The sequence below is a fragment of the Colletotrichum destructivum genome, chromosome 7 (genome assembly GCF_034447905.1).
Source record: "Colletotrichum destructivum chromosome 7, complete sequence".
In the NCBI taxonomy this organism is placed as follows: Eukaryota; Fungi; Ascomycota; class Sordariomycetes; order Glomerellales; family Glomerellaceae; genus Colletotrichum; species Colletotrichum destructivum.
In genome coordinates this window covers 1176110-1202473 of record NC_085902.1, presented here as the reverse complement: position 1 = coordinate 1202473, position 26364 = coordinate 1176110, and the positions used below count along the sequence as shown (strand labels likewise).

At 57.6% G+C, this 26364-nt stretch overlaps 10 protein-coding genes across 10 annotated transcripts; 5 read left to right on the top strand and 5 right to left on the bottom strand.

Moving 5' to 3' along the window:
- Positions 1-239: 239 nt before the first annotated feature.
- On the top strand, positions 240-1785 carry CDEST_10912 (Putative alanine racemase, D-serine dehydratase-like domain, PLP-binding barrel; the record flags this gene model as incomplete). The annotated part of the gene is made up of 2 exons (XM_062927068.1): positions 240-462; positions 577-1785. The coding sequence occupies exons 1-2, from the start codon at positions 271-273 to the stop codon at positions 1783-1785; spliced, it is 1401 nt and encodes a 466-aa protein (XP_062783119.1). The 5' UTR covers positions 240-270.
- Positions 1758-3628, bottom strand: CDEST_10911 (Putative translation protein, beta-barrel domain superfamily). The gene is made up of 3 exons (XM_062927067.1): positions 3238-3628; positions 2645-3140; positions 1758-2566 (listed from the first exon to the last, which is right to left on the bottom strand). Exons 1-3 carry the CDS (start codon positions 3470-3472, stop codon positions 1942-1944), a joined length of 1356 nt encoding a protein of 451 aa, XP_062783118.1. The 5' UTR covers positions 3473-3628; the 3' UTR covers positions 1758-1941.
- A 322-nt stretch (positions 3629-3950) lies between these two features.
- Positions 3951-6044, bottom strand: CDEST_10910 (Putative amino acid transporter, transmembrane domain-containing protein). The gene is made up of 4 exons (XM_062927066.1): positions 5553-6044; positions 4997-5430; positions 4763-4909; positions 3951-4680 (listed from the first exon to the last, which is right to left on the bottom strand). The coding sequence occupies exons 1-4, from the start codon at positions 5741-5743 to the stop codon at positions 4031-4033; spliced, it is 1422 nt and encodes a 473-aa protein (XP_062783117.1). The 5' UTR covers positions 5744-6044; the 3' UTR covers positions 3951-4030.
- A 1464-nt stretch (positions 6045-7508) lies between these two features.
- On the top strand, positions 7509-8548 carry CDEST_10909 (uncharacterized protein; the record flags this gene model as incomplete). The annotated part of the gene is made up of 2 exons (XM_062927065.1): positions 7509-7570; positions 7690-8548. 2 exons carry the CDS (start codon positions 7509-7511, stop codon positions 7997-7999), a joined length of 372 nt encoding a protein of 123 aa, XP_062783116.1. The 3' UTR covers positions 8000-8548.
- Position 8549: 1 nt separating this feature from the next.
- CDEST_10908 (Putative PAS domain, RGS domain superfamily, RGS, subdomain 2 protein) lies at positions 8550-11413 on the bottom strand. The gene has a single exon (XM_062927064.1). It carries the CDS (start codon positions 10642-10644, stop codon positions 8551-8553), a length of 2094 nt encoding a protein of 697 aa, XP_062783115.1. The 5' UTR covers positions 10645-11413; the 3' UTR covers position 8550.
- Positions 11414-12359: 946 nt separating this feature from the next.
- Positions 12360-12590, bottom strand: CDEST_10907 (uncharacterized protein; the record flags this gene model as incomplete). Its single annotated transcript, XM_062927063.1, has 1 exon — positions 12360-12590. The coding sequence occupies one exon, from the start codon at positions 12588-12590 to the stop codon at positions 12360-12362; it is 231 nt and encodes a 76-aa protein (XP_062783114.1).
- Positions 12591-15003: 2413 nt separating this feature from the next.
- CDEST_10906 (uncharacterized protein) lies at positions 15004-15360 on the bottom strand (the record flags this gene model as incomplete). Its single annotated transcript, XM_062927062.1, has 1 exon — positions 15004-15360. One exon carries the CDS (start codon positions 15358-15360, stop codon positions 15004-15006), a length of 357 nt encoding a protein of 118 aa, XP_062783113.1.
- Positions 15361-16080: 720 nt separating this feature from the next.
- Positions 16081-16898, top strand: CDEST_10905 (uncharacterized protein; the record flags this gene model as incomplete). Its single annotated transcript, XM_062927061.1, has 2 exons — positions 16081-16718; positions 16790-16898. The coding sequence occupies 2 exons, from the start codon at positions 16081-16083 to the stop codon at positions 16896-16898; spliced, it is 747 nt and encodes a 248-aa protein (XP_062783112.1).
- Positions 16899-19410: 2512 nt separating this feature from the next.
- On the top strand, positions 19411-19987 carry CDEST_10904 (uncharacterized protein). The gene is made up of 2 exons (XM_062927060.1): positions 19411-19766; positions 19833-19987. The coding sequence occupies exons 1-2, from the start codon at positions 19655-19657 to the stop codon at positions 19862-19864; spliced, it is 144 nt and encodes a 47-aa protein (XP_062783111.1). The 5' UTR covers positions 19411-19654; the 3' UTR covers positions 19865-19987.
- Positions 19988-20695: 708 nt separating this feature from the next.
- On the top strand, positions 20696-26131 carry CDEST_10903 (Putative ankyrin repeat-containing domain superfamily; the record flags this gene model as incomplete). Its single annotated transcript, XM_062927059.1, has 1 exon — positions 20696-26131. The coding sequence occupies one exon, from the start codon at positions 20696-20698 to the stop codon at positions 26129-26131; it is 5436 nt and encodes a 1811-aa protein (XP_062783110.1).
- Positions 26132-26364: the final 233 nt, after the last annotated feature.

The window sequence follows — 26364 nt, the reverse complement described above, 5'->3', positions numbered from 1 at the left end:
ACCGCGGTGTTGAGTAGCGGTCGGCAGCCTCCCGGAGTTACAAAGTCCGCAAATGTATGAGAATAAGGACTCTTGTTGTGAGTCATCTCTGAAGAGATCGTGTCGAAATCCTGTTTCGACAACTCGGAGCAATGTCTGGGCGGAGTCGCTTGATAGTTCAAGCGCGGTCAAACGTTCTGCCCACAACGCCTATAAACAAACAAACGTCGGCTGCGTTAAACTTGTCCGCCGTCTCCATCATCAACTCTGACAAACACCACCACCACCGACATGTCTATCCCGCAGCGCATCGCGCCCTCTACAGAAGTCCTTAGAGACTTCTACCTCGGCAAGGATGTGCACGAAGTCCCCAAGCCAGCAGCGGTCTTGGACGTGGCCAAGATTCGGAGGCATTGCCAGTCGATGCTGGACGCCGTAGAGTCGCTCGGAGTGGGGTTCCGGGCTCATGTAAAGACTCACAAGGTAAGCAAGCTGCAGTAGTGTTGACTGCCAGTGTCCGAGCGGACCATTTATCGGAGCAGTGTATCCGTGACCATCAACTCGACTAACACCAGGGATTACTAACCCGTGAGATAGACAAAGGAAGTCGCCCGTCTTCAGGCCGGAGAAAAGTCACAAGAGGTCAACTTCATCGTCTCTACTGTGGCGGAGATCGAGCACCTGCTGCCGGTCCTTGACGACTTCAAGCAGGCCGGCCGACGTGTCAACGTGCTCTACGGAGTCCCGCTCCTCGGGTCCCAGGTTGTCCGGCTAGCGGTCTTGAGCAAGCACCTCGGACGCAACGGCCTCGCAGTCATCGTCGACCACCCTTCGCAGCTCGAGTCCGTCGGCCGTCTGCAGGAACTCGGTGGGTTCCCCGTCGGCGTGTTTCTGAAAGTGGACACGGGCTACCACCGGGCAGGTCTGCCAGCGGCGGCGCTTAACAAGGGGGGGCTGCTGGCACAGCTCGTCCAGCTCGATGCCGAGGGCCGGGCGACCCTTTTGGGGCTGTACTCCCACAGCAGCCTGAGCTACAAAGACACGACGGCCGACCAGGCGATGCACAACCTGGCCGACGAGATCGAGGGCTGCCTCGAGGCCCTGCACGCCCATGCGGACCTCCTCCTGAGCCGAGGCCCGAGAGAGATCACCGTCAGCGTCGGCGCGTCCCCGCAGGTCACTTCCATCGAGAACTTGACGGCGCGCGCGGAGGGGGGACCGGGCGAGCAGCGCCTGCGCGCGGCGATCAGAATGGCCATGGCCGGGGCCGGGGCCGAGGCGCGGGAGGGGTTGAAGCCGAAGCTCGAGCTCCACGCCGGCGTGTACTCGGTCCTCGACATGCAACAGGTATCCACCCGCTCGAGGACAACCCTGGGCGGCTACGAGGACGAGGTGGCCATCACCGTGGCCGCCGAGGTCTGCAGCGTCTACAACGACGGCGAGCGGGCGCAGCCCGAGGTCCTGGTTGCCGTCGGCACGCTGGGCCTAGGGAGGGAACCCTGCCCGTCGTACAGCGGCTGGGGCGTCACCGGCCGCCGGCCGTTCCCTGGACGTGAAGAGGGTCGGAGGCTCGTCGTGGAGAGGATCAGCCAGGAGCATTCCGTTCTCTCGTGGGACTCGGGCTCGGGGGAGGAGGAGGGGCCCGGTCTGCCGCCGATTCCGCTGGAGGTCGGGCAGACGGTAGACATCTACCCCAACCATGCGTGCGTAACGGGGGCTTTATACGGGTGGTACCTCGTTGTAGACTCAAGCCGGCCTGACAAAAGGCAGATCGTGGACGTCTGGGTCCGGGGATCTGGGTGGTGAGGTTCCTTAAACGCCCGAGACACTCATGTAAATAGGTATTTGTAAATAGGAGCCCGGTCTAGTTCTAGTAATGTTGAGGCTTTGCTGTTCGTAGTCTATGAAATCCCTCTTTGGCAGCCTCCCTTCATCCTGTTCATCCTGGAACCCCACCCCCTCTCAGGCATCTGAGCCTTCCACCAGCCTCTTGAGCGCCTCCAAGTTGCCCTTCTCCCAAGTGACAACCTTGCCCTGCCACTTGTCCCCGGCGCCGCCTCCCTTGACACCCGTCACGATGTCTTTGATTCTCGGGACCATCGCCTCGACGCCGCCCTTCTCCCCGAGGACGACAAGCTGCCCGCTCTTCTTCTCCTCGCCCGTGGCCACGACAACCACGCCGCCGCGCGCCGCGACGGCGTCTTTGACACCGGCCGTGACCCACTTCACAAAGTCCGCGTTGCCGTCGGCGCGGTGGACCCAGACGCTCTTCCCGAGCTGCAGCCTCGCCCGGGCGGAGTCGGCCTCGAACTCAGCCACGTCGGAAAGAAGCTTCTTCTCCCGCCTCTTCAGCTCCGAAACGGAGCCCTGCAGCGCCCTGACGCCCTGCACCACCTCGTCGGCGGCGTTCTTGCACGACAGCAGCCGCGAGACGGACCCCATGGCGCCGATGGAGGCCGTCGCCATGTCGATGGCGCGGTCTCCGGCCGAGAAGTAGAGGCGGAAGTTCGTGCCGTGGACCGGCTCGCCGTGGTGGATGAGGATGAGGGAGATGTGGGAGGTTTGCGAGAGATGGGTTCCGCAGCATCTATCGGTCATCTGTTAGCGAATGAAGCTTTCTTCAATAACATCGTGCGTGGTGGATAGGGACGAGACTCCTCCGTACGTGTTGCGATCAATGTCACCGATGCGGATGACGCGCACGACCCCCTTGCTCTGGTCGTAGTCTCCCGGCATCTTGTGGACCTTGGCATCCACCGGGGTCTCGACAGTGATGGGCAAGGCCGAGCGCACGATCTCGTTGCACCGGGCCTGGATGCCCTGGATCTCGGCGTCGGACGGCCGGCGCGGCAGGTCGACGTAGTTCATCGCGCCACCCTTGCCCATGCCCCAGCCGAGGGTGTCGAGGCTGTTGTCGTGCGCCTTCATGACGGCGGAGAGGAGGTGCTGGCCGGTGTGCTGCTGCATGTGGTCCCACCGGCGCCGGAAGTCGACCTCCTGGCGGACCCTCTCGCCCGGCGTCAGGGGCCGGGGTGAGTGGTAGACGCAGCGCAGCCCGACGCGCTCGACGAACTCGATCGGGATGGGGACCGCCGCGGTCGCGTCCTCCGCGTCTGGTATCAGGGGCGTGATGGTTCCGTGGTCCGATGGCTGGCCGCCGCCTGGGAGTGGACACGCCGGGGTCTCTGTCAGTTTCTCCGTCTCCTTTTCCCTTATGTATTGCTCACTTCAGGGCTTTGATGGATTGGCGGCGAGTACCTTCGGGGAAGAGGACCGAGTCGGCGAACTCGATGAGCCATGTCTGCGCGTTGCTCCCGTCGGCGGCATCCGCAGGCTTGTTCTTGTCCTTGTTGCCATTCTTCTTGACCGCCGTGGGAGGAGGCCGTTTCTCGCACGAGATGACTTCTGCCTCCAGTGTCTTGAGGTACGACTGGGTTTGACAGGCTAAAGCGCCGACGACTTGTGCTACTCGTGTTGATTCCGTCACTGCCATTGTGTTTTTCACCCGGAATGTTTCTTTCTTGAGTGACTTGCTTGCTCAGTGAGTCAATTCGGGATGTGAGGCAGATAGTGAGATGGGTGTGAAATGAGATGAGATAAGCCGACGAGGCAGGTGAGGGCCCGTGCCTTGGTCCCAGCTGGTATCAGTCGGCACATGGTGTTAGCGCTTGTGGAGTAGAGTGGATATAGGCTCACGTGATCTTGCCGAGAATCTCCCGCGTGCCAAGACTGAGGCTCAGGATCTGAAGCCGAGCAAACACAGCTTGAGTCAGATCATCTGGGGACATGACGACAAGTGGCGCCGTCAGATCCTGCACCTGAATGGACCATATGGCCAGCTAGCGGACAAGTCTTTGGACGAACCGTTGCCGACAGTCAGCTGCTGGGCTCCGAAATAGACTGTAGTTGTCGCGCATTTCGAGCTGATGAGGGCCAACACGTCTGGCCATGAGGTGCTCAAGGAGGAAAAGTTGAAGTTTAACACATTATATTTATTACATATTCATGATAGCCATGACGGAACCAGCCCTAGCCCGGACACCGCCGGCATTTACGGCGCCGCGTTGGACGCACACGTCCACGGCTTGGTGGCCTTCTCCGTCGCGATGGCTTCGATGGACGCCCACAGGCCGAGCACGCAGATGAGGAAGCCCGTTAGGAACAGGCACACGTTGGCAACAAACTTGCACGTCTGGCGGCCGTCCTTGAACCAGTTGCCGTAGTGCATCCAGAGCCAGAAGATGCCGGGCAGGCCGTACGAGAACCACGAGGCGAAGAGGGCGCAGATGAGGCCGAGCAGGCTGTTGAAGACGGGGATCGACTCGGCAATGACCATGGACAGCGCCCAGATGCCGACGACGATGGCGATCCACGCGATGCCCGAGAGCTTGGTGCGTCGGATCATGTGCTTGGTGTTGCGGAACAGGCGCGAGAAGATGTACTTGGCCGCGACGTGGCCGTAGATGACGCCGGCGATGACGATGGTGGGGATGGCGATGCCCCAGATGGCCTTACGCATCGTCTTGGACGCGGCGGCCGAGAGCGCGGGCGAGGGGACGTCGGGTCCGACGAACACGTAGATGCAGATGGCCGCCAGCAGGTACAGCGTCGTGTCAGCGATCTGTAGGAGGGCCAGGGCCTTGGGCCAGTCCTCGGGCTTCTTGAACTCGCCGATGACGCTGAAGAAGCAGGAGTGGCTCGCTGAGAGAGAGGGAGGGAAATAACTGTTAGCGAGAATTGGCGGACGAGTGTTTGTGGCATTGTTTTTTTTTGGTGGACTCACAGAAAGCAATGGCAATGTTGGTGACGGCCAGGAACGCGCCGGTGAAGCCGAGTTGCCGGCCGACCTCGATGCTGCCGCTGCCGATGGGACGGCTGACGGCGACGTCACCGAGGGTCATGAGGACGGCGAGGGTGATGGACAGACAAGCTGTGAAACCGAGTGGTCAGCAAACCCAAATCTCCATTCAAAGAGTCTCCTCCAAGTCAAGAGGGGGGGGTACACAGGTTGACTCACAGGCCATGGACATGTAGCTCGTGTACTTGAGCGTCCGGGGGAAGTTGAGGACGGCAAAGACGGCGAGGCCGACGACGGCCCACACGATGGTGCAGGTGGACGAGTTGGTCAGGGTGTTCATGCAGATGGTCCAGGTGAGCAGGTGGGAGCCCATGACAAAGACCTGGAAGGTGACCTGGGCCCAGCCAAAGACCTCTTGGAAGACGGCGCCCATGCCGATGGACTTGCCGATGACCTCGACGGCGTCGCCAAAGTTCTGCACGAAGGGGTACTCGTTGCGGAACTCGGCCAGCACGAGGCCCGAGTACGTTGACAGGAAGCTCATGACGAGGATGAGGACGATGCCCGGCACGAGGCCGACCGTCGCCAGCACCGAGGGCAGCGAGAGGATCCCGAGGGACACGGTCTCGGCGATGAGGACGATGCCGCCCTGCCTATTCGTCGGGGGGAAGGAGTTGGTCAGCTTTCTTCTCTCTTCTTTTTCTTCTTTTCTTCTCTTCCCACGATTCAGATCGTTGGGGATCCCGGTGGGATGGGGGTGTGTCGTCGAACGTACCACCACGTCAAGGTCTTGTAATCGATCAGCTCGCCGTCCTCGCCGGCCAGCACGCTGTTCTCCTCCGTCGTCGCGGGCGCGTAGGCCGGCGCCGCCTCTTCGGCGGCGGCGTCGTCCTTCTTGGCCTGCTTCTGGGCCGCCGACATGTCGGGGGTGGCCTGGTTATCGCTCACGTCCGCCGCGTTGCCCATGGTTGTCGTCGGTTGGGGTGGGTGGTCTTGACGCGATGAGGCGGCTTTTTTTTTCTGTCGGTCGTCCGGTGTCTTGAGCTGACCCTTCTTCTCTCTTTCCACAATGTCTTACACACACACGCACACACACGAACGCGTTTGAGAGTTGCTGGGTCTGGGTACGAATGAACCAGACGAGGCGCGCTTGAGAGGTGGGAGGATGGGAAGAAGGAATTAAGGTGTAAGTGGTCGGGGAGGGAGAGGGAGAAAGAGGACAGCGAAGAAGACTGGAACCACGACGTATGGGGAAACCGGCAGAAAATCCCCTTGATCCAAACGCGCATCTGATGAAGGGGGGCCCAGATTCTTTTTGATATAATCCACCACGCGCCGTCATCGGCCTCGTGAGGTGGGAATCCCCAGTGCGGGCGAGGTGTGTCATACGAGACATCTGCCGAGGCGATCTCGGCGCATCCGCACACACTATCCGTATGCGCAGGTACACACACATACACACATACACACACACACACACGGGGGACGGTGGACCAGGGACCGGCACCTCGCAGTGCATTCTTAGCAAGGACTGACTCGGGCCCGCACCTCCGGCCCACTCGGACGGTGGCGATTTGGGGACCTGGACCCTCTCGAGTCCATGAGTCCCTGGACGGGAGTGGGAGAGCCTCATCCGCCACCACCACTGCTGCACGGAAGCCTTCCGCAACGTCTTGGTAAGCTCGGGCGTGAGGGTATCATGGGATGCTTGACTGAGGAAGAGATCCGATCTTTGCGGTCTCGGGGAGACGGAGTTTCCAAAGACTATGTATGACTCTGCTCCAGTTGACTTTGGCTTATACCCTCGTCCGCCTCCCTTCCCTCGCCCCCCCTCAAAACTACCCCAACCCAACCCCGAGTTACCAAGCTTCAGTCCACCATTGGGAAACCAAAAGTAGCAGAGAGACAAAGGAAACAAAGAGCCCAGGCGATGGACCACACAGCTGCCATGCGCGCCTCGTTAAAAGTTTTCGGGCGCGCATAACGGATAACGGGCGCCAAAACTCCACCACGTTGGCTAATAGTTACGTGATTATATCCACCACGGGGCGCCGGTTTTGTTTTTTGGTTTTTTTATTTTGGGTTTTTACTAATGTTCACATCCCCGTTGGCGGTGGAGAGCAAAAGTCCCTCCCCCTTCGTCCTTCCAACGCAGGTTCCCCAAGCTGCCCATTGCCCATTCTGCCCCCCGTTGCTTATACATTATACATTATACAGTAGATTATTATTGCCTGCCAGCCGCTGCTTAGGCAAGTGACTCAGTCTCCCCGTTCTCTGGTCCCCCTGATCAAAAGAAACCTATTCGGTCCCTTTTTCCCCCCCCGCGTGCTTTCGATCGCTCCACCACCGACCGACCGACCGACTACCGGCCTTTTGCGCAGATTTACTCGCTCCGCCCCCCTTGTCAACTGTTGTATGTGTATCTCCGTAGCGTAGACTTTCGTCGACTCGTTGGGCCTGGGGGTTGTGTTTCTGTACCAAGATTACGGACTACTGGAACATGTAAAGACTTGCGTTGCATGCATGCATCATGTGGCCAAACGCCCTCTCGGGAGCCCGCGGCGAACCGCTGGGGTGCAGCAACGCCGGCGGAGCCTCTGCCGCCACCGGTCCTGGCCCGCCGCCGCCGCCGCTCATCCGCGTTCTTGGCAAAAGGGAGGGGGGGAGGCACGGGGGGATCGCGGTCCTACTCGAGGGAGTCGAGAGTCGAGACAACGTTCCATTTCCCCGTATGCGCACGTACGCACGTACACGTGGGCTGGAGGAAAAGAACGGCGTGATTTCATTGCGAAAGTTCCCAGCTTTCATCATTTTCCCATATGAACGCCCCCCCCCCCCCCCCCCCCCCCCCCCCCTCCTTTTCCTCGCGCCGCTTTATATCTCGTTGTCATCCTCTTCCCCCCACCCCCCAGATCTCCCATCCATGATCCGATCCCGCTCCCCCCGCAGAATGGAAGTGTGCTCGTAGAGCGAGCCTGGCAGACGGACGGACGATGGACCTGTCTGGGCCCTGGACGGGATACCCCGAGGTTGAGGACAGCAAACGGTCCTGCATTGCAAAGGGCCCTGAATTTCCTATGCTCATCTGTGAATGGGGGAAAAAAGGGGGATATGGGTCCTAATCTCGATGATATCGACCAAGTCTGGCCGTTCCCAGAACCGAACTTGCTGTTGCAGCCCCAGGTCCATGTTCAGTCCTGTCTGCGAGTCTCAAGTCCATGACTTTGGTGTCAATCGGCGACGGATTTTTGATTCTCGAGACCACAGTTTGTCGCCTTGCTTAGAGTCTCATTCATTTTAACTGACTCTCGCCGAGTCCACAGCCTACAGGTAGCTCAGAAGCGAAGCTTACGATGAGCGAGCGTTTCTCTCTTATCTCCCCATCTTTCCTTTTGTCATACACGGTTCATATCACACATGTGTTTCCTTCCAAGAGTCGAGTATTCTTGGACAAACACAAAGACAAATGTCAGTTGGAAATGACGAGGCCAGGTATTCCTCCTCTCGAGACGAAGCACTTATACACAACAACGCCTGCATTCACCTTTCCGATATTGACTATGCGAACAGCCCGGGCAAATAGCAATGCGCTCGTCTCTCATGTCCGGTGTATTGACTCGGGGTAGAGACGGAGTTGACGACTCCGCTTGGTATCTATCTAAACTCCTCGTGAAACTCAGCCAAACCACCTTTCGTCCCCCTTTGGTTTTTATATACATTATAATTACAATTTTGTATTTCCGCAGGTCGGCCACGCAGCCACATCTCCCCCCTCACTTCATCATCGGCGTGATGATGACCACCACCCAGTCGACCCTCTCGTCGGCCGTCTTGAGCGGCGTCCAGTGGCTCGTTAGCTTCTCCATCTTGCCACCCGCATCCCCCACCAGGCTCGCGAACCCGGACCGGCTGACCGGCCGACCATGCCTCCTCGCGCCGCCGCCGCTGCCACCGTCCGCGTCATCCGCCCTCGAAGACCGCCCGCCACCGCCACCGCCGCCGCCGCCGAGGCCGATGAGGCTGCCTTTGCGCGCCAGATACCCGCCCCCGAGCATGATGTCCAGCGTCGCCGACTTGCCATCCCGCAGGATCCGTTCTCGCACCGTGTTCCGGAAGCTCTTGGTCACGGACGGCGAGTCCGCCAGCTCCGAGAGCACGGCGAAGATATCGCGGTGCGCGATGCTGTCGGCGAACAGGCCGAGGCCGAGGGCGTCGAGCGCCGCCGCCGAGCAGAAGGCCACGCTGAGCTGCGTGGCCTTCCTCTTGTTCGGGTCGGCCGGCAGCGACGACGACCGCGGCGGGAAGCCCGAGGGCCCGTCGGTGTGCTGCAGGACGATGAGGCGGCTGTAGGCCGGGTAGGCCGGGTCGATCGGGGATGCGAGGGATAGGCGCTCCTCCGAGGTTGAGACGGTCTGCAGCTGCTCAAGGACGAGGTCGACGTTGTTGTGTTGTTGCTGCTGCTGCGCGTTCTCCTGGTTTTCAGTGTTGTTGTTGCTATTGTGGTGCGCCGCCGCGTGCTTCCGGAAGGGTTGGAAGAGGCTCTTCTTGGGTCCCTTGTTGTGCAAGCTGTCCCGGCTGCGCAGACTCGTCCGCCGCTCTTGTTTCCTCTCGCGGCTGCCGGCGCGGCTCATCCGGCGGCTCACGCGAGATTCCCGGCCCGAGGCGTCCTCCTTCGCTTCGTCTAGGACCGGCGGCGGGCCGGAGTTGAGGACCCGGAGGAGATCCTTGTAGTCGCCAACGCCCCGGGACACGTTGATCTGCCCGCCCAGGTAGTACCGCAGCTTGCCAGAGGCGTCCGTCAGCGGGCAGGTGAAGAGCAGGTTCCAGTAGGGGGTGCCGTCGCGATGGTAGTTGAGGACGAGCTCGAGCGACTCCTCCTCCCGCGCGACGCTGTCGCGGAGCCGCTTGACGGCGTCCCGGTCGGTGAGCGAGCCCTGCAGGAACCTGCAGTTCCGCGACACCGCCTCGGTCTTGGGGTACCCCGTCACCGCGACGAAGGCGTCCGAGACGGCGACGACGGGGTAGTCCGGGCCGAGGGCGTCTGCGAGGCAGAAGGACTCGGCGAGGCCGGGGTACTTGAAGCCGCCGACGCGGGCGCCGCCGGCCATGGCGGCCGACGTGGAGAAGGCGAGCTGGTGCTTCACAAAGGCCGGATATACCGTGCGGGCGATGCGGCGCTCGACGCAGCGGGTCGACTCGGCGAAGAGGGTCTCGAGGCCCGGCAGGACGGCGTTGGTCAGCTGCTTCATGTCGGCGTTGAGGGCCTTGTTCACGGCCGACGGGAGGTTCGCGGGCGTGGGCATGGCCGAGGCCTGCTTGCCGAACTGGGTCAGCGACTTGGAGTACTCCTGGATGCGCAGGAGGAACTCGACGTCGGGCCCGCTGCCGCGGTTCTGGGCGAAGTGGAAGAAACGCTGGGACGCCGCGGTGTTGCCGAGGATCATCTGGAAGACCTCGCGGCCGAGGAAGTCCGGAATGGGCAACGTCTCGGGCTCGACCTCCATGACGGGCGGCGCGAAGCTGCGGCGCAGGCTCGTCGAGACGCCGTCGAGGCTGGACCAGAGGCCGGTGCCGAAGGTCGGGGATCGCGGGGACCCGTCGGGGTTGTAGTCGGTGTACCGGCGGAAGGCGTCTTCGTTCGTGTGGAGCGACAGGCCCGAGTTGCTCCGCAACCTCATGGGCATCTTGCTCGTCCGCGCGCCTCGCGGGCTCGCGGGGGGGGAAAGGGTCATGGTAGGCACAGGCAGGGCAGACGACGTCGGGCTGTTTCTCACGCCGGGCTCGAACATGCCCTTGGGACTACCCTGGCTGTAATCCTCATCGTACGGCGGGGTGACTGGCGATCTCAGTGACATGGGCGAGGCCATGGTGAGTGGGAAATCCGGGTTTTTGGTAAGAAAGAAGGAAAGGAAAGGAAAGAAAAAGAAAAGAAAGAAGAAAAGAACCAAAGAATGAGTGACAAGAAAAGAATGTGTTGATGTTCAGTTACTAGCCCTTGGGGGCAGGCTTGGCCAGACGAGTGAAAGAAGTCGATGACGAGGGAGGAAGGGAGAGAGAGAGAGAGAGAGAGAGAGAGAGAGAGAGAGAGAGAGAGAGAGGAGGAAACAAAACGTCGAGAAGGAGAAGCAGAGGTCTAAACGATGAAGGTGGACGATCGGAAAGGCATCATATGTTGTTTGTCTTGGAGCCCAGATAACACTCAAGCGACCACTGACGCACGTCAGCTACACATGCCTCTTGTGAACAGGTGGAGGAGGTGTAGAAGGAGTAGGAGGAGGAGGAGGGGCGGAAGGTGTTGTGGTGGTGGCAGGGTTCCTCTGGAGATGAAGGAGACGGCGGACGGTTGGTGCTTATAGCAAAGGGCGCCGGCGGACGGGTTCTGACTCGCCATGTGGGCATCTCTTTGGAGTTGTGCCAGGCTTGTCAAACGCCATGGGCAGTGGGATGTCTTAGGTCGACGCCACGAACTTGCGGGGGAAAGGTCGGGCTCTGCTAGCTCACCAGGGCGCCTCAGGAACAGGCCAACGGATACAAACGACGAGCCTTGTGCCTGGGCCGTTGTCCAGAAGCAGGAGTGTGTGTGTGTGGATGGATGGGTAGGTGGGTGGTCACTGTTTCATTGTGTTTGCTGGTGTCTTGTCCATCATATGGCTGCTTACCGGCCTGCCCGCTCCCTGACCGAGATGCCAACCAATTCAACCCTTTTTCCATCAAGCCGTTTTTCTAAATGATCGATGAGCTGAGGGGCCTGGCCAAGTGTCGGTCTACCGTTCCTGGCCTCGCCCCGTTCACTGATACAGGAACAGCCTGCATATGGCGCAGGAAAAAGCAATGAGGACGTGCGTCGCAGTTGTGCTCGCGAGCTGATGGTGGCAAGGGGGGGGCGTTGGGTATCTCCTCACCCGGATCTCTCCGTCGAGCGAGACGGGATAAACAGGGTGTGACAACCGTGCCATCCAAAGTCTGACGTCGATGATATGTAGCAGAAAACCTATCAAGACACATTGGCCAGATCGGTCTCTGTGTTCTGGTAGCAGAGTATGGGGACGAGGCTTGTTGACCAACCGAATCTTGGGCCACATCACGGGGAGGCGATCTCCCGGCCGGTGCGTGACGATGTGAGGGTAAAAATGTATAGTACAGGCCTATTTTGGGCCTCTCCCAGACCGCCTAATTGGGACGCCTGTCCCTGTCGGGGCCGGCGGGCATTATGAAGGGGCATGACGCCGTTGTGACGCTTTGGCCGGTGGCTACGGTCCGATGTCGCATGCTGCAGTTGGTTGCTCGACGGTGTCTATTACAGCTTGTGTATATGTAAATAGGTGTGTAGGTACGTATGTAGTAAAGATGGACAAACCAGACCTGGCTGGATGGCAGCGAGAGGAGGGAGGAGAGAGAGGAAAGGAGAGGAGAAAAGAGAGGGACTTTGGCGTCAGCGTCTCAGTCCAAACGAATGTTTCGGGTGCCATGAGCAGCTTGTCGCAGATCGAATGGGAGACATGTCTCCCTTCTTCTAAGACGAGCCGACGGAGGAATTCCAACGTGGTGCGACCGGGCGGCCGCCCTCTTTCGGCTAGGAGACTCAGACGAGGGGACGGCAGACGACGAGACCAACACTACCAACGGTGTCCGCAACCTGGCCAACACAAACACCACACGTAGTGATGTTGCTGTTTGGTGTGGCTCGGCGACCGTTGTCGAAGAGGAGGGAGGGGCGGGAGTAGAGTGCGGCGGCGCCGCCGCCGCCGCCGTGGCTTTTGGCTCGGTGTATCAGGTCGCCCTTCTTTGCTGGAGACTTCGAAGAGATCTCCATCGCGGCTAGACCTCTCTCTCTCCTCGCTGGTGAGGGGATGGAATCTCCAAGATAATGAAAGGGGGGCCCATGCAGGCCAAGGCTCGTCCGTGATCCCGCCCCCCAGGGTCCGGGCGCAAGGATGATCAGACGGGACTTACATGAGGGGAGACTTTGGACGATGAAAATCACCGTGGTCTGTGTGACTGATGGGTGGAAGAAGGGGCATGGAAGGGTGAAGGAAGAGTTGTGATGGATGATGGAGGTTATGAAAGCAGCAAGAAGAGAGGGGGAGGGTATTCGGTGACCAAGATGGACACAAACGCCGAGTTGTCTCGGACTCAAACAGGCAAAAAGATGCCGTCGTGGTGGTGGTGGTGGTGGTGGTGGTGGTGGTGGTGATTGTTGTTGTTGTATGTAATGAGTGTCTATTTCCATTGAAATTTAATCACTGCCATTTCTTGCCGCATGAGCTCGGCATACGTAGCATAAACAGTCTTATGCCTCTTGTCATTGCACATGTATTCTATGAAGGGAACAAATACGTACCGACGCCTCCGGCACCCGTCAAGCCTCCATGACACTCACTCAAATTCTTTGTGCAACATGCAACGCTCGCTCCCTGCCACGGCTCTCCCGCTACAAACGGTGATGGCTGGCCTGTTGCGACGCCTTCGGGTCCCGAGAAACGAAATTGAGTTGCCGTCAGTCAGGAGGCGAGGAGTCAAGGCTCGACGACAAGCAGCCACGTCGATGGGCCGTGAATCATGCGTGACGCATCCTGCGCAGCTTACACAACCCGCTGGCTGGCATTGTACGTTGTGGGGAACCCATGCGCGAATCAGTGTGTTTCCGGGCTAGGCCATGTTGTATCTGAAACACTCTGCAGAGAGGCAGAGGGGGAGAGAGAGGGAGGGAGAGAGAGAGGGAGGGAGAGAGAAAAGGAAGCATGGCTGAGGCGACTCGATGTGTGAGATGGAAGGAAGGGAGGGGTAAGACGGTGAGGACATGAAAAGGGGAAAACAATGGGCCAGAATATGCAGCCACTTGCTCGCTCGCTATTGTGTAATTTCTCCATCCTCACTTGGTTGAAGTGAGTCGATGGCACAAACAAGTATGCCTCCTGAGCTCATATATTCCAAGCTGCGCCGGTCGAGCGTTGGCTTCGCGATGAGTCCAACAAGACCCGGTTCGAGATAGGTGGGTAGATCGGAATGATCGCCGCACGCCACGTTGAATGGAGGAGGCAGCATTTACACCCTTTTCAAGAAAGTAGACCTCGTTGATGAAATCGTCAGTCAGTGCTGGTTGGTTGCTGCCGCCCCTGGACCGATGTCACTTTGACTAGAACCGCCGCGTCTGCCATCCTGCATGTAACCTGTCTGCTCTTTTATGTCTGATGACCGATCCGGTGAAGCAAAGTGTAGCCATCGACATGGACAACGTCAGATGTTCATGTCAGCACCATTGAGTATCGTTTTGGCGATTTCGGAGTTTTGGCCAACGCCATTCGACATGCACACACACACACACGCACGCACATCCAAGCATATCTTATACTCACAAACCTCCAGGTTCAAAATGAAAAAAGGGTTATTCCAAATACTCGGGAGTACACTACCCAGCCTCGACTGACACACAGTCTCGCACTGACGTAGAAACGAGCCCCCTTCTCTCAGATTACTCCGCATCCGTCTCTCCGTGCCATCGGCACAACACACTCACTCACAATCCCACAAACACTGACACATAATCACAATCAACTCAGCCCCTCCTCCATGCGAAGGACGCAGAGAAAACATCACTGGCCACGAAACAAACCATGGACAACACTGACAGCACCACCCCAATTCCCGACTTGTCTTCCCAACGACCTGGAACATGCGCCCTGATCGGGGGCCTTGGGGGAAGCAACGGACTCGTCGCCTTCTTTCCGGGCCAGAGGGCTAGAGAGCCTCAGAAGAGAAGGCCATTTACGGGTAGAGAGGCTGTTTTGAGGACTGATATGCCGTTCTGAACAGGTACACTGATTGCTGACGTCTGCAGCGGCGGCGGCGAGGCAGCACTGTCCACGACTTTTTCAAGCGAGAGTCGTCCTCGATGCAGGTGCGAACAGGCTCTTCGAATCCGTTCAGACGGCGCTGGTAACTGTCGTGGTGGTAGAAGACGTTGTGGCGGCGGCGGCGGTGGTGTTGGCGGTGTGGGAGGTGCTCGTGGATGAGGTCGAGGTCAAGGTGGACGAGGACGATGTGCTCGAGTCCGTGGGAAGCGTAACACCGACGATCACTCCGTTGACGCACTGCTGGGCTGTCGAATTTGCGGATTACAAATCAGCAACCGGTCTTGACAGATCTCTCTCTCTCTCTCTCTCTCTCTCTCTCTCTCTCTCTCACACACACACACACACACACACACACACGCAAACAGCAGAAGTTCAGTTCGCCCTCTCTGGGCAGCCGAGGAGCTGGAATAGCAACAGGTTGAAGACAGTGGTGACGGCGCAGCTGTCGCGGTTGATGCCAGCGTTGTTGGGTTTCAGGAAGCCACCAAGGGCTCGCTTCTGGAGGGCGTATTTCTTGACGCCGCCGATCCGGGGAACAACAAGGAAGATAACGGGCTGGGGCGCCATGGCGGTGGGAGAGGTAGAGGAGGCTGTGACCGTGGCCAGGCTTCCACTGGAGATGGTCGAGGTGGCGGTCGACGTTCCCGCAGGTCGACGGAGGGAGGGGAGGGGACAGTCGGGTTCGCGCCGCCTGAGACGGTAACGGTGGTTCCTCCGCATTACGGTCATGGTGACGCCGGGGGGCCAGGACGCCGGTGCCAGTCGGTGCGATAGGTAGGTGAAGCAGGAGGTCGCGGACAGGCCATTGCCGGCGAGTTTGGCCGGCCGGACGGCAACTACATCGCCGAGGCGACCGAGGAGCCTGAGGAGGAAGAGACGCTTGTTCGAGGTCAGGGGGTTTTCCCCTCACAGAAGAAAACGAGTGGATGGAGTTATGTTCCATGATATCCGAGCTAGAAGTCAGTCAGCTAAGCTAATTCAAGATTCCCAAGAACCTCCCTGTCAAATCGACACTCCCTCCCTGGCAACGCGCTCCAGGTTCCGAGTCTCAGTCAGCCACAAGGGGGAGGGGAGGTAACAGCATTCATTGCTTGTCTGTTTACCACTTTCCGGCCATTCAATCTACATGCCTCGAAGAGCGCTTGACCTTTATGGGCCCCAACTAACGGATGCCTCGAAGTGCTCGTCCTGGTCCCGGCGCCCTCCCTCAACTTTCCACCCTCTCCAAGCTGGCAACCGTCCTGAACACGCATGCCTCATACGTATCGTCCTCTCGTTAACCAACACACTCCTTTCTGAACATCTAGAAGCCTCAACTTCCGTTTCATTCTTTCTCTTCTCCCCCCCCCCCCCCCCCCCCCCCCGTGAGGGCTTGGGCCATCCTCACTCGCTTCCACCAGAAACGACAAACAAACCCTGTCGTTACCTACTAACCGCTTCATCCTCGTCATGCGTCAACCTTCTACCCTCCTGGCGGCCGCCCTCGCCTTCGGCTCCGCCGCCATGGCCCAGCAGGTGGTCCTCGCCGTCCGCACCTCCACCGTGATCCAGTGTGTCACTGTCACCCCCGGCTTGCCCCCGATCTGCGCCGGCTGCGCCCCGATTCCGATCATCCACCCGCCGACAATCACCGGCGGACCCATCTGCGTCGAGATCGAGGCCCCTGAGTGCAAGCGCTGCGGCTGCAACACCTGCGCCCAGACCGTCAAGTACACCACCGAGTACGACGCCTTCTGCTCCACCGGCATCACCCGCCAGAAGTACGAGGTCACCGAGACCTACAAGGGCGTCGCCGCCAAGCCTACCATCCCCTCCGCCGACGTCCCCCTTGGCTTCACCAAGGAGGTCCAGACCTGCACCACTTGCGGCCCGACACCGATCACTGCCACCATCACCCGCCCCATCACCGAGCCTCAGGGCACTCCAGTCAGCGGCCCCGACGGCAGGCCCCTTTCTGCCCCCGCTGCTGGTCCCGGCGCTCCCGGTGATGCTCCCGGCGCTGTTCCCGGCTCTGACCCTGGCTCTGCCCGGCGGCTCTGGCTCTGCTCCTGGTGCTGGATCAGCCCCCGGATCGAACCCTCCCGGTGGTAAGTATACTTAGAAACTTACGTCCAGCGTGGTGTTTATGAACGCTGACCAAACTACCCGCAGCTGTGAGCACCGTCGTCACCGTCGTCACCGCAAATTCCCGCACCGTCGTGCCCCTCGCCGTCGGCTACGCCGCCCTGTTCGTCTCGGCTTTCGCCATGACTGCTTTCTTCCTATAAAATGGATGAAATGAAGGACAAAAGGGGGCCCGTTATGGGAGTGTTTGTGTCGGGTCGAGGACAGTGGGCGAGTGTATGTGCTTGTGCGCGTGTGTGCCGCATAGAGATGGGGGGGGGGGGGGGGGCGTTCCGGCTCTGGGGAGTAACTTAAAAGTTTGTCACTTAACGCCGTTGAATAAGGTTTACTTGACGTGTAATTCATGGTCTGCCATGTGCCTCGACTGTTTTGCACAACAAACCGGCGCCGTATTTTTCTCGGGTTGATGGCAAGCCAACTCTGTCTCGTAGCTAAATGACATGCATGTATCGTAATGCAAACTAGGAATCGTGCCACTTGTTTGATGAGTAGAGGTGATGACGGTGCCATCAACAATACGTGGAGGAGGAAGAACCTACAGTGGCTCTTCCTACTTAGGGTTGCTTGTGCAGCAGGAGTAAGACAAGCTGGTCTATTAATGCTAAGCCTGGCAAAGCTAGAATCCTTGAGGAATCTAAATGGTGTTAAACACACATTACGCACGCATACGTTGATTTTTACCAACCCTAGCGGTTTGCACACTGTCCCCCAGTTCCTTTGACAGAAAGACATTTCTAGATTTATTAGTAGTTGTACATGAGCAAAGAAGGCAGTTTTGCTTACCTCAGACCAATCATCATTGACTTTACCTCGTGGGAGTTTGCACTCAGCACGGCGTCGATAATCTTGGTTGGTGTAAATTCTATATTTGTAGCACGCTTTTTTGGTGTAGTGCTCATTGTAATCTCCGTTTAGAGTACACCTGTGCTAGTTAGTTACGTTTGTCTAAAAGGTTGGCATTGAATTGAAAAATTACCAGCAGTTTTGTCGCACTGCTTGGACATTTATTCCAAGGAGCGAAGTTGCAAACAGAAAAGTAAGTGAGAGTTTCATGTTTCTTTAATGCTTAGGAAGAGAAGGTATGAAGAGCAGAGTAGGGAATACGCAAGGCAGAGAGAACTTTTGATGTATACTTATATTTTTCAGTTCAAGAAGTCTTCTCTATAACGCAGTATCGTTACCTTTACGACAAGTAGTTTCTGCCAGCATTACTTACATTGTCTATGAAGTTTAAGGCTAGTTATTTCCACTGACATCGATTCCTTTCATTAACTTTATGGCTAGTAGTATCCGCCCACACCGATTCCTTTTGTGAAGAAAAAACTTTCAGAACGGTAATGTCCGCTCTGCTAATGTGAGTAACGTTCCCTTGGTCTGCGTCTAATTAACTAGGCGTCGTCCGTTGTGTAGGAGAAGGTCTAAGCCTCTAGTGAATGAGTGACTTTACCTTAGTGCATAGTGTGGACAAAGAAGCGCTGGCAGGGTCATGGGATATGGCGAAAGTTGTCAGTGGCTAGGAGCTTTTAGACTTCTCGTGGTGATAAATGCCAGCAGCAACTACGACCATCAGATATGGAGACAGAAAGGTTAATTTTGTGCGATTGACATCCAGTCCCCGGCCTGTTGGCCTCCATGGAGCAACATGCAAGAAAGAGAAGCCCTGCATTCATATCCAGGAACACAGGGGCACCATGTAAGAGCTCACATGCGACTGAAGCGTTTCGAAATGTCGATCTTGTTCCAACCTTGCGGCGTAATCGGGGACATTTAAGCTTTCTCGGTATGGGGCTCTGAGCACTCCGTCGTTGACCGTGGACGCCTCCGTCGACCATGCCATTTCCAAAGACTTCGCTCTCGCTAAACCCCAAGAACGGAACAGCCCCAAGGGCTCAGCAACATGCGCCAAGGCTCTCGATGCGGCCGGCGGGCGTAGAACCCAACAAGATGGCAGAAAATCAGCCGTCACCGTGAATCAAGCATGCAGCGGCTGTGTGGCGGCATTGAGTCAGGAGTTGCCGTTCGTAAAATCAGCTCGGTTTAGCGACCGGCGACTTACGGTGGGGCAGACGGGGCGGGAGCTAACGTCATACAGTCGGCCGGCTGCCGCGGGTCCCCGAAACCCGACTAATGAACAGAATCAATACCTGCCCTTCGGTTTGTCAGTAGATGCCGCGGGTCCCCGAAGCCCGATTAATGAACAGAATAAATAATGACCCTTCGGTTTGTCATTAGATGCCGCGAGGTAGAATGCTGGATATAATGCCCAACCCATTCACTACAGGGATCCGGAGCAGCATTGGCAATGAGAGCCCGGCAGGCTGGAGAGCTTGATGCCTGTTGTTTCAGCGAGTGCGGTACCCGATCTTTCGGGGTTCGCTCGAGGTGGTGATCGGTGTTGACTGCGAGACGGATCGCCCTTTTTGGATGAACACACCAAGGCTTTTCCTCGTTGGATGACGATTTCCGAGTCAGTGTAGAAGGGCCCTAACACCAACCGCGTCAACTGTGACAGCGCGGAACTGCCTTGTTTGGGAGGTTCAACGTTGGAAAAGGCCCTCACCTGAAAGCCAGCAGACTTTCTTGGCATGGCATGACAAAACAGGAGTGAAACCGTCAACGCGTCTTTGGCTTGCTGACTTGTGATGGAATTGCGCCGTGCCACTGTGGCCTAAATGAATCATACAACGAGATGATAATACTAGGCATCATCAACTGACTGCAGTTGGGTAAAGGTTGAGTATAAATAATGGCATTGGTCTTTCCATCACATCATTCCATCCCATCATTGCAACATCGCATCCGTTCATCGTATCTCTTGTCTCGACCAACTCTATCCTGATACCTTCACCACAATACAACACAACGTTGATTGATAAATCCCACCCGCCACACCGCCAACATGCGTTTCCAGATCGTCTTCGCCATACTCGCCACCTATGTCGCCACTGCCATGGCGGGTGCTTGCGAGGACTGCCAGCGAACCTGTCCCAGGCCCAGCGAGGACGAGTGCAGTAAGTCGACTTTGTGTTTCTCCATTCCGCTTCTTGACAAGCAAGGTTGACTAACCTGTGGAACAGACGCGCTTTGCGCCCCGATTTGCAACGCTTAAAAAGCTATCACTTGACGACTATGTTTCTATCAGATTTTGCTTAGTTAGACGAGGACAGCCGCTGGCTTCTTCAACGGCTATTCCAATAGAAAACAAAATGAAAATGAAAAATCCTACAAAGAGAACGAATTATCCAAAAAGCATTTGCTTATGCTTGTCTCCCACACATGTTCGTCCCAAAGGGCAAGGTGCTTTGAGCTATATCCCCTCAGGCGCCAGAAGGTTACATTTTAGGGTAGTAGCCAATAAAAGCAGACTCGTGTCACTTGCCTACAGTTGTTGGCAAATGCAATGGTCTTGCGGGCCTTTAGAGCTTAGAGCCTAAATTTTGTAGTAGCCTCAGTGAGCTTGTTCTAGCGCATTAGGTGTGCTCTAAGTACCTACCTAGTGCGGAGAAGAGGGGAAATAAGGTGGAACCGCTATAGTCTTCTGGCGCTTAAGGGGATATGCAATCATGCAGAGTGTGGCTGGTGGCGGCGACCGACCAGCTCATTATGTAAGCAAGAATCCATCCAAAACCGCTGGTTGCCCAAGTGGCGCTTCAGGCTCTATCCATGCCATCGTACGCCACAGAGCGCAGCACAGCGGCAAGCCGCCGCTCGCTGACATGCGACGGCCCGTATTTCGTGATTCTCCACCTCAACATCGACCTCGACCTCCCTCAACCTCTTTCGACTACGATCAACAATCAAATACCGTACAGCAATCACCGCATACTCACTTGCCTTGCCAGCCTCGAGCCATGATTGTTCTCACGGACCCTGACTCTAATCCGAACCCCTTTCTCCTACCGCACCTCATGAGAAGCTTTCGATAATGCCACCACCCACAATGGAAGCCGGCGGCCGGGGTCTCCGTCAAGCTCTCACAGAGACACAGGCAAAAACGCAGACGGCATACCTCTCGATGCGCGATCCCGGCAGTCATAACGAGCTTCGTTTGGCGCTCAGACTTATAAGTGGCACTCTCCATAGCCTTTTACTGCTGTTCGACGACTTTGCAGACGGGGAGCACAACACAGCATCAACACGTCCCGATCACACCCTCATCGACTCGTTGGGCGACATGCTCGACGACCTGACCCAGGCTTGGTCGAGTGACTTTGTAGCACCGGGGAGAGGAACCGAGATACTGTCACCACCCGAATTCGCGTCCCAGATCCGCCAGTTTCACGCACAACTTAGCCCAGCAATTCACGCCAATTCTTGGGCAACCCTGCTCGTCTTTCTGTCTACGACCGGGCCTCGTAAACCATCGCGGAAGCGAGAAACCGATGAGTTGAACGATCTGACTTGTGAGGCTTCAGAAACGTCTCCTGAAAAGTGTCTGAATCTGTTGTTGAGTCCCGAGTTCGATCGCAAACTGGACAGCTGCTACTCTCACAGGGTTTACGCCGCAGAGAGAGACGCCACGCACCCCGAGTACGTTGTTTGCGCGAAGCTTCTACCCAAAATAGCCCACTCTTATCACTGCTCCATCGAGAACGAGCTCAGGCTGCTTTTCCACCCGAGAAAGTCGGCCAACTTTCTGCAGTGGCTCCTCGAGTATGCTCGACAAGAATGGCCAGGCCACTTCAAACCCGCGTCAGGTGCTCTGTCCATGTCACCTCTTCGTCGGTTGATGACAGCAGCCTCGGATGCGTCCGTCAGCACTCTCCACATCGCCTCTGCCCTCGGTCTGCATCACGTATGCAAGGCCCTGATACACTTGGAGAAGCAGGACGTGAACCAACAAAGTCTCATGGGAACGCCTCTGTATTGCGCTTTGCTCGGCCCCACTGCACTTTTCGCTCGTTACGATGATCCGGCTCAGCTGGTAGCTGACCGGCGTCCGACCAGCGGTCAGGAGCCGACCCTGCATGTTCTTCTGGATGCGGGCGCTACGGGCACGTCGGTCTGGGCTGGGTCTCAACAGGATAAAGTGTTGTCGCTGGCAACCGTGGCATTTTTTACGTGTCAGTCGATAGACGCTCCAGACGCCCTGGTGCGCATTCTTCGAGCTGGATTCAGCCGCGACGATCGGTTCCTTCAGCTGTTCCATGGGAAGAACTCGATCCTACAGTACTGGCCGTCACCGCTGCCTCCGCTGACTCGCTCGTTCCTAGCCTCTGTCCTCCCCGAGATTCTCGACAGTGCAGCTATGCAGTACAACGGCGACGATGAGACATCGTTACTGATGGCTGGCATCTATGACATCCTCGAACATCATGGCCTAGCTGATTCCTGTTCGGGTCGAGGGTCACGCCCTCTCAGCGTATCGGACAAGGTGTACGCAGACCTAGTCCAAGAAGCCGTCCAGGACCACAAGGCTGCAGTCGTCAGAAGACTCATCCTTGACCCTCGGTGGAATCCCAACCAATCAATACCATCATGCCTCGACTCGGAGGAGCCGTTCCAAAAATCCTCTACCATACTTCACGACGCGGTCGAGTCTTGCGACGCAGACACGGCTTCCCTCATTCTGCAGTCGGGAGATGACGTCGATGTTCACGTGCGTGACGAGTGTCAAAGGACGCCTCTGATGCTGTCCGAGACACCTGACGTCCTCAGACTCCTCCTCAGCCATGGAGCGAGAACGACAGACACGGACGAAGATGGCCGCAACGTCTGGCACATCGCAGCGGCAAACTCGGACATTGGCATGATTGATGCTCTCCACGCCTTTGATGAGCACACGGACTGGAACTTGAGGGCATTGATGAAAAATGGCCAAACCCCTATTGCTCAGTCCATCATCTACCCACTGAGCAGGACGAAAAGATTGGGCATCTCTAAGCGTAAAGCTGCTGCCGGGGCGCTTCATATGCTCGAGGTCTGCGAACCAAACGCCGCTTACCTCCAGAGTCCAACTCCCCTCCTCTTCCTCGCCGTCGAGTGGGGCTCTTGCGAGTTGGTCCGCAAACTGATTGATTTCGGCGCCGACCCATTCGAGATGGGCGATGACGGCCGGAACGCCCTACATTATCTCGAGGTCAATGCTGGAGAGGATCTTGTTGAGACGCTCTTGGACTTGCACGTCGAGCCTGTGTTGACAAAGGACGGGCAGTCACCGGCGGAAACCATCTTCACGGCCTTCAACGAGTCGCTATTTTGGGACCCAGATCCAGATAGACCAATCAGGCGCCCCGTCAACCACCGACCGCTCGATTTTGGCGCATATAACCGTCTATTTACCGATGAGGTGCTTGGCTCTCGCAACAGCGAAGGCTCCGGGCTCTGGGAGCGCTTCGCTACCGGCGTCCTGGGTACATGGGCTTCTAAGTGGCCGCCAGGCTCCAATGTCTGGGAGTCTTTGCAAACTGCCGTGGATTGTTTGGTCGAGAAGGCAATCCCAGTCAGATATGAAGAGGAGACGGGCAAATGTGCCCTGGTTCCGATTCTCTCGGCCTGGATGGATTACGCTACAACTCACGACAAGTGGCCCGTACGGTTGGGGGAGATGCTCTGTTCAATCCTGCGGGTGTCGACCAAGGTCGAGAGCTTCCAACAATCGCCGGCTGCAGTACAGTGTCTCAAGCTGGCCGTTGAACAGGAGCATAGAGACGTCGTTGTGATGCTGCTCGACCTGGGTGTCTCAGTACACGCACGACATGAGTCCGTCTCGGCTCTCGAGTCGGCATGCTTGCCGGAATCAACTTGTCCGCCAGCCATTTTTGACAAGCTTCTCGAGCATGCAGACCCGAGCAAGCTGAACGATGTCGACGGTTTCAGGTCCCACTTTCTCTTCCGACTCCTCGACGATGGGGTCTCGCATCGCACGCATAAGCTGTCGGCCTTGGTGGACAAAGGATGCGACCCCAACGTGCTCACTCCCGCCGGGGCGCCCATGGTCATGGCTTACATAAAGAACCGCGAGACCAACGCCGCCATCATCTTGCTCGAAAAGGGTGCGAATCCGGCATTGTCCTTGCCGAGTGGATTGGATGCAGCGCTGGCAGCCGCCTCGCGTGGCGACTTGATCGTTCTGGAGAAGATCAGGTCCATCAGTAGCACTGATGGCCATCCCTGGGGTAAATGTTGCACATACGACTTCTCTCGAGTCGTTGGTCCGAAAGTCGTCCCAGAAATGGCAAGGCAATGGCGCTGCAACGCACTCCATCTTGCAGCTGCCCACGGTCATGCGGACGTGCTTCAGTTCTATCTCGGATTTCCAGACCTCGATGTGGAATCCCAAACGGCCGATGGCTGGCGGCCGCTTCACTTTGCCGCCGCCTGCGCCGTCGACGACGGATCGTGCGTTCGGCTTCTTCTGGAGCACGGCGCAGACCCAACGGCGACGTTGCCATTCCCGATGAACCAGAACCCCCTGAGTCTCGCATCCCTCTCAGGTGCCACTGAAGCTGTACAACTGCTCCTCGATGTCGGTCCGAAAAATTTCAGCCGGATGAACATTCCAGCTGCCTTTGTGGAAGCTTTCCGAAGCGGCGAGCCGAATCTGATGGAGCAGTTTCTACCCTTGATGCATAAAGTAATCATGGCATCAGCTGGGAACACCGGCCAAACCAGTGTCCTGGGCGCCGTGCTGGAGTTGTGCATCCAAAATGGCTATGAGCAGTTGGCGGCTCAAGCCATGACGATGGTCCGACCCGAGATCATGAACTCGATCAGGATGCGCTGTGGACGATGCTCGCCTCTCGTCCTTGCGGCGGCTCAGGGCCGGTTCACTCTCGGCGAAATATTTCTCGACCATGGCATGACCGCCTGGAATCTCGTCGATCGGTGCTCGCATCTTTCCGTCATATCCCAGCGCCTGCACTATCCTTGTACCGCTCTGCATATAGCGCTCATGCGGCCGAGCCATCTCCCAAGCACGGGCACGGAGGAAAGGTTTGTCAGACGACTCCTCGGTGTGATGGACTGGACGCGCCACGAGCTTAGTCCCTTTCACTATGCCGCCGCCAGCGGCGTGCCAGACAGGGTCCGTATGGTTGTCGACTGGATCAAACGGTCCCCCGAGCATCATCCGAGACTTCTCCACGGTGTGCAACCGTTTTCTGCGAACGAGGATGCGGAATCAGGCGATCAGGATCCTTCATGGGAGTTCTCTGGAAAGGGTGCAGTCGACGCCATCATCAAACATCACGTCAACAAACGCGTTGCCTCGCCCGATCTACAGCCCATGTTCCGCCTCGGCATGACCCCACTGCTGGTTGCAGCGGAGGAGACGAATATCGAGGGGATTCCCAGCTTCGAGATGATGGAGGTCCTCCTGGACCACGGCGCAGAAGTCAACGTGTCCGACTTGGAGAACTCAGACACGCCACTTCACGGGGCCGCGATGGTCAACCGCATAGACAGCGCCAGGCGTCTTCTGGAGCACGGGGCGGACCCCAACCTCTGCAACTTGAATTCTTTTACCCCGCTGACCGTGGCCGTCCGGCGAGGCCACTTGGAGATGGCGCAGCTGCTGGTAGAGCGTGGCGCCGACGTCCACGCCCGCGACATCGACGGCATGAGTCTACTTAACGCCTGCGCCGACGCCTCGGATCACCCCGAAATGTTCATCTGGCTCATGAGCCTCGGCCTTGACCCTTGCAAGCCCGACGGGACCGGTTATACGCCGCTCCACAAAGTGATACTGAACAACGCGTTTCCGGGCCTGGTCTTCAACCACGGGCTCGACTTTTCCAGGGTCAGGGACGTACGCAAGGGGTTCCTGTCGCTCGTTATCAAATCGCATCACCGAAGAGCCGACGGTACGCTGCGGAGGCTGTTCAAGCGGCTGCCGCGGGAAAATGCGCTGGAGCTGGCGAACTCGACTCCAGGAGCGTTTTTCAGCCCGCTCTGCGTCGCCGTGGTTAGGAATAGGCTGGATTGCGTGTCTACGCTGCTTCGGCACGGGGCGGATATCGACGCCGAGGGTTCAGCAGAGGGCTCGGCGCTCATGGTTGCTTGTACCAGGCACAAGCTGAAGGCCGTGAAGTTACTTGTGCGGAGTGGCGCCAGCATCTCGTACCAAGCCATGGTTGACGGGGTGCCTGTCTTCAGGAGTGCCCTGGAGTCTGCGAGGCCGTATCCGCGCGTCGTGCGCTGGCTCCTCGTGGATCGACACGCTCGTCTGAGGAGTATTGAGAGTGTTTCGGAGGATGTGGGAGAAGCAGAGGTGAAGCCGTGGAGCGGAGGACGGGTTGCGGGATATGAGCTCTCGGGCGTTGGCATCAACACTGGGCGGAGGGTTGGGGAGACTGGGCTAGAGTATCTGAGGCGTCTGGATCGGATTCGGTGGAGTTTGAGGGGGCAGACGATTCAGGTGGTGGCATTGCGCTGACAATCAGGGGGTTTGAATTGGGGTTGAATACGTTGTAGTTATGGTCTAGAAAGCCATGGAACATGCTCTTGTACTTCAACACCATGCCTCACAATGGATATGCCACAACTCACTATGCAAGAAGAAAGGATATCGTCAAACTTTTGTTTGCTTCTAGACTAAGCCCATGGATCCGTGCATGTATTCCATAAGAATCTGTGTTTTCAAGTCCCAAACCATGTTTGTGCGTTGCG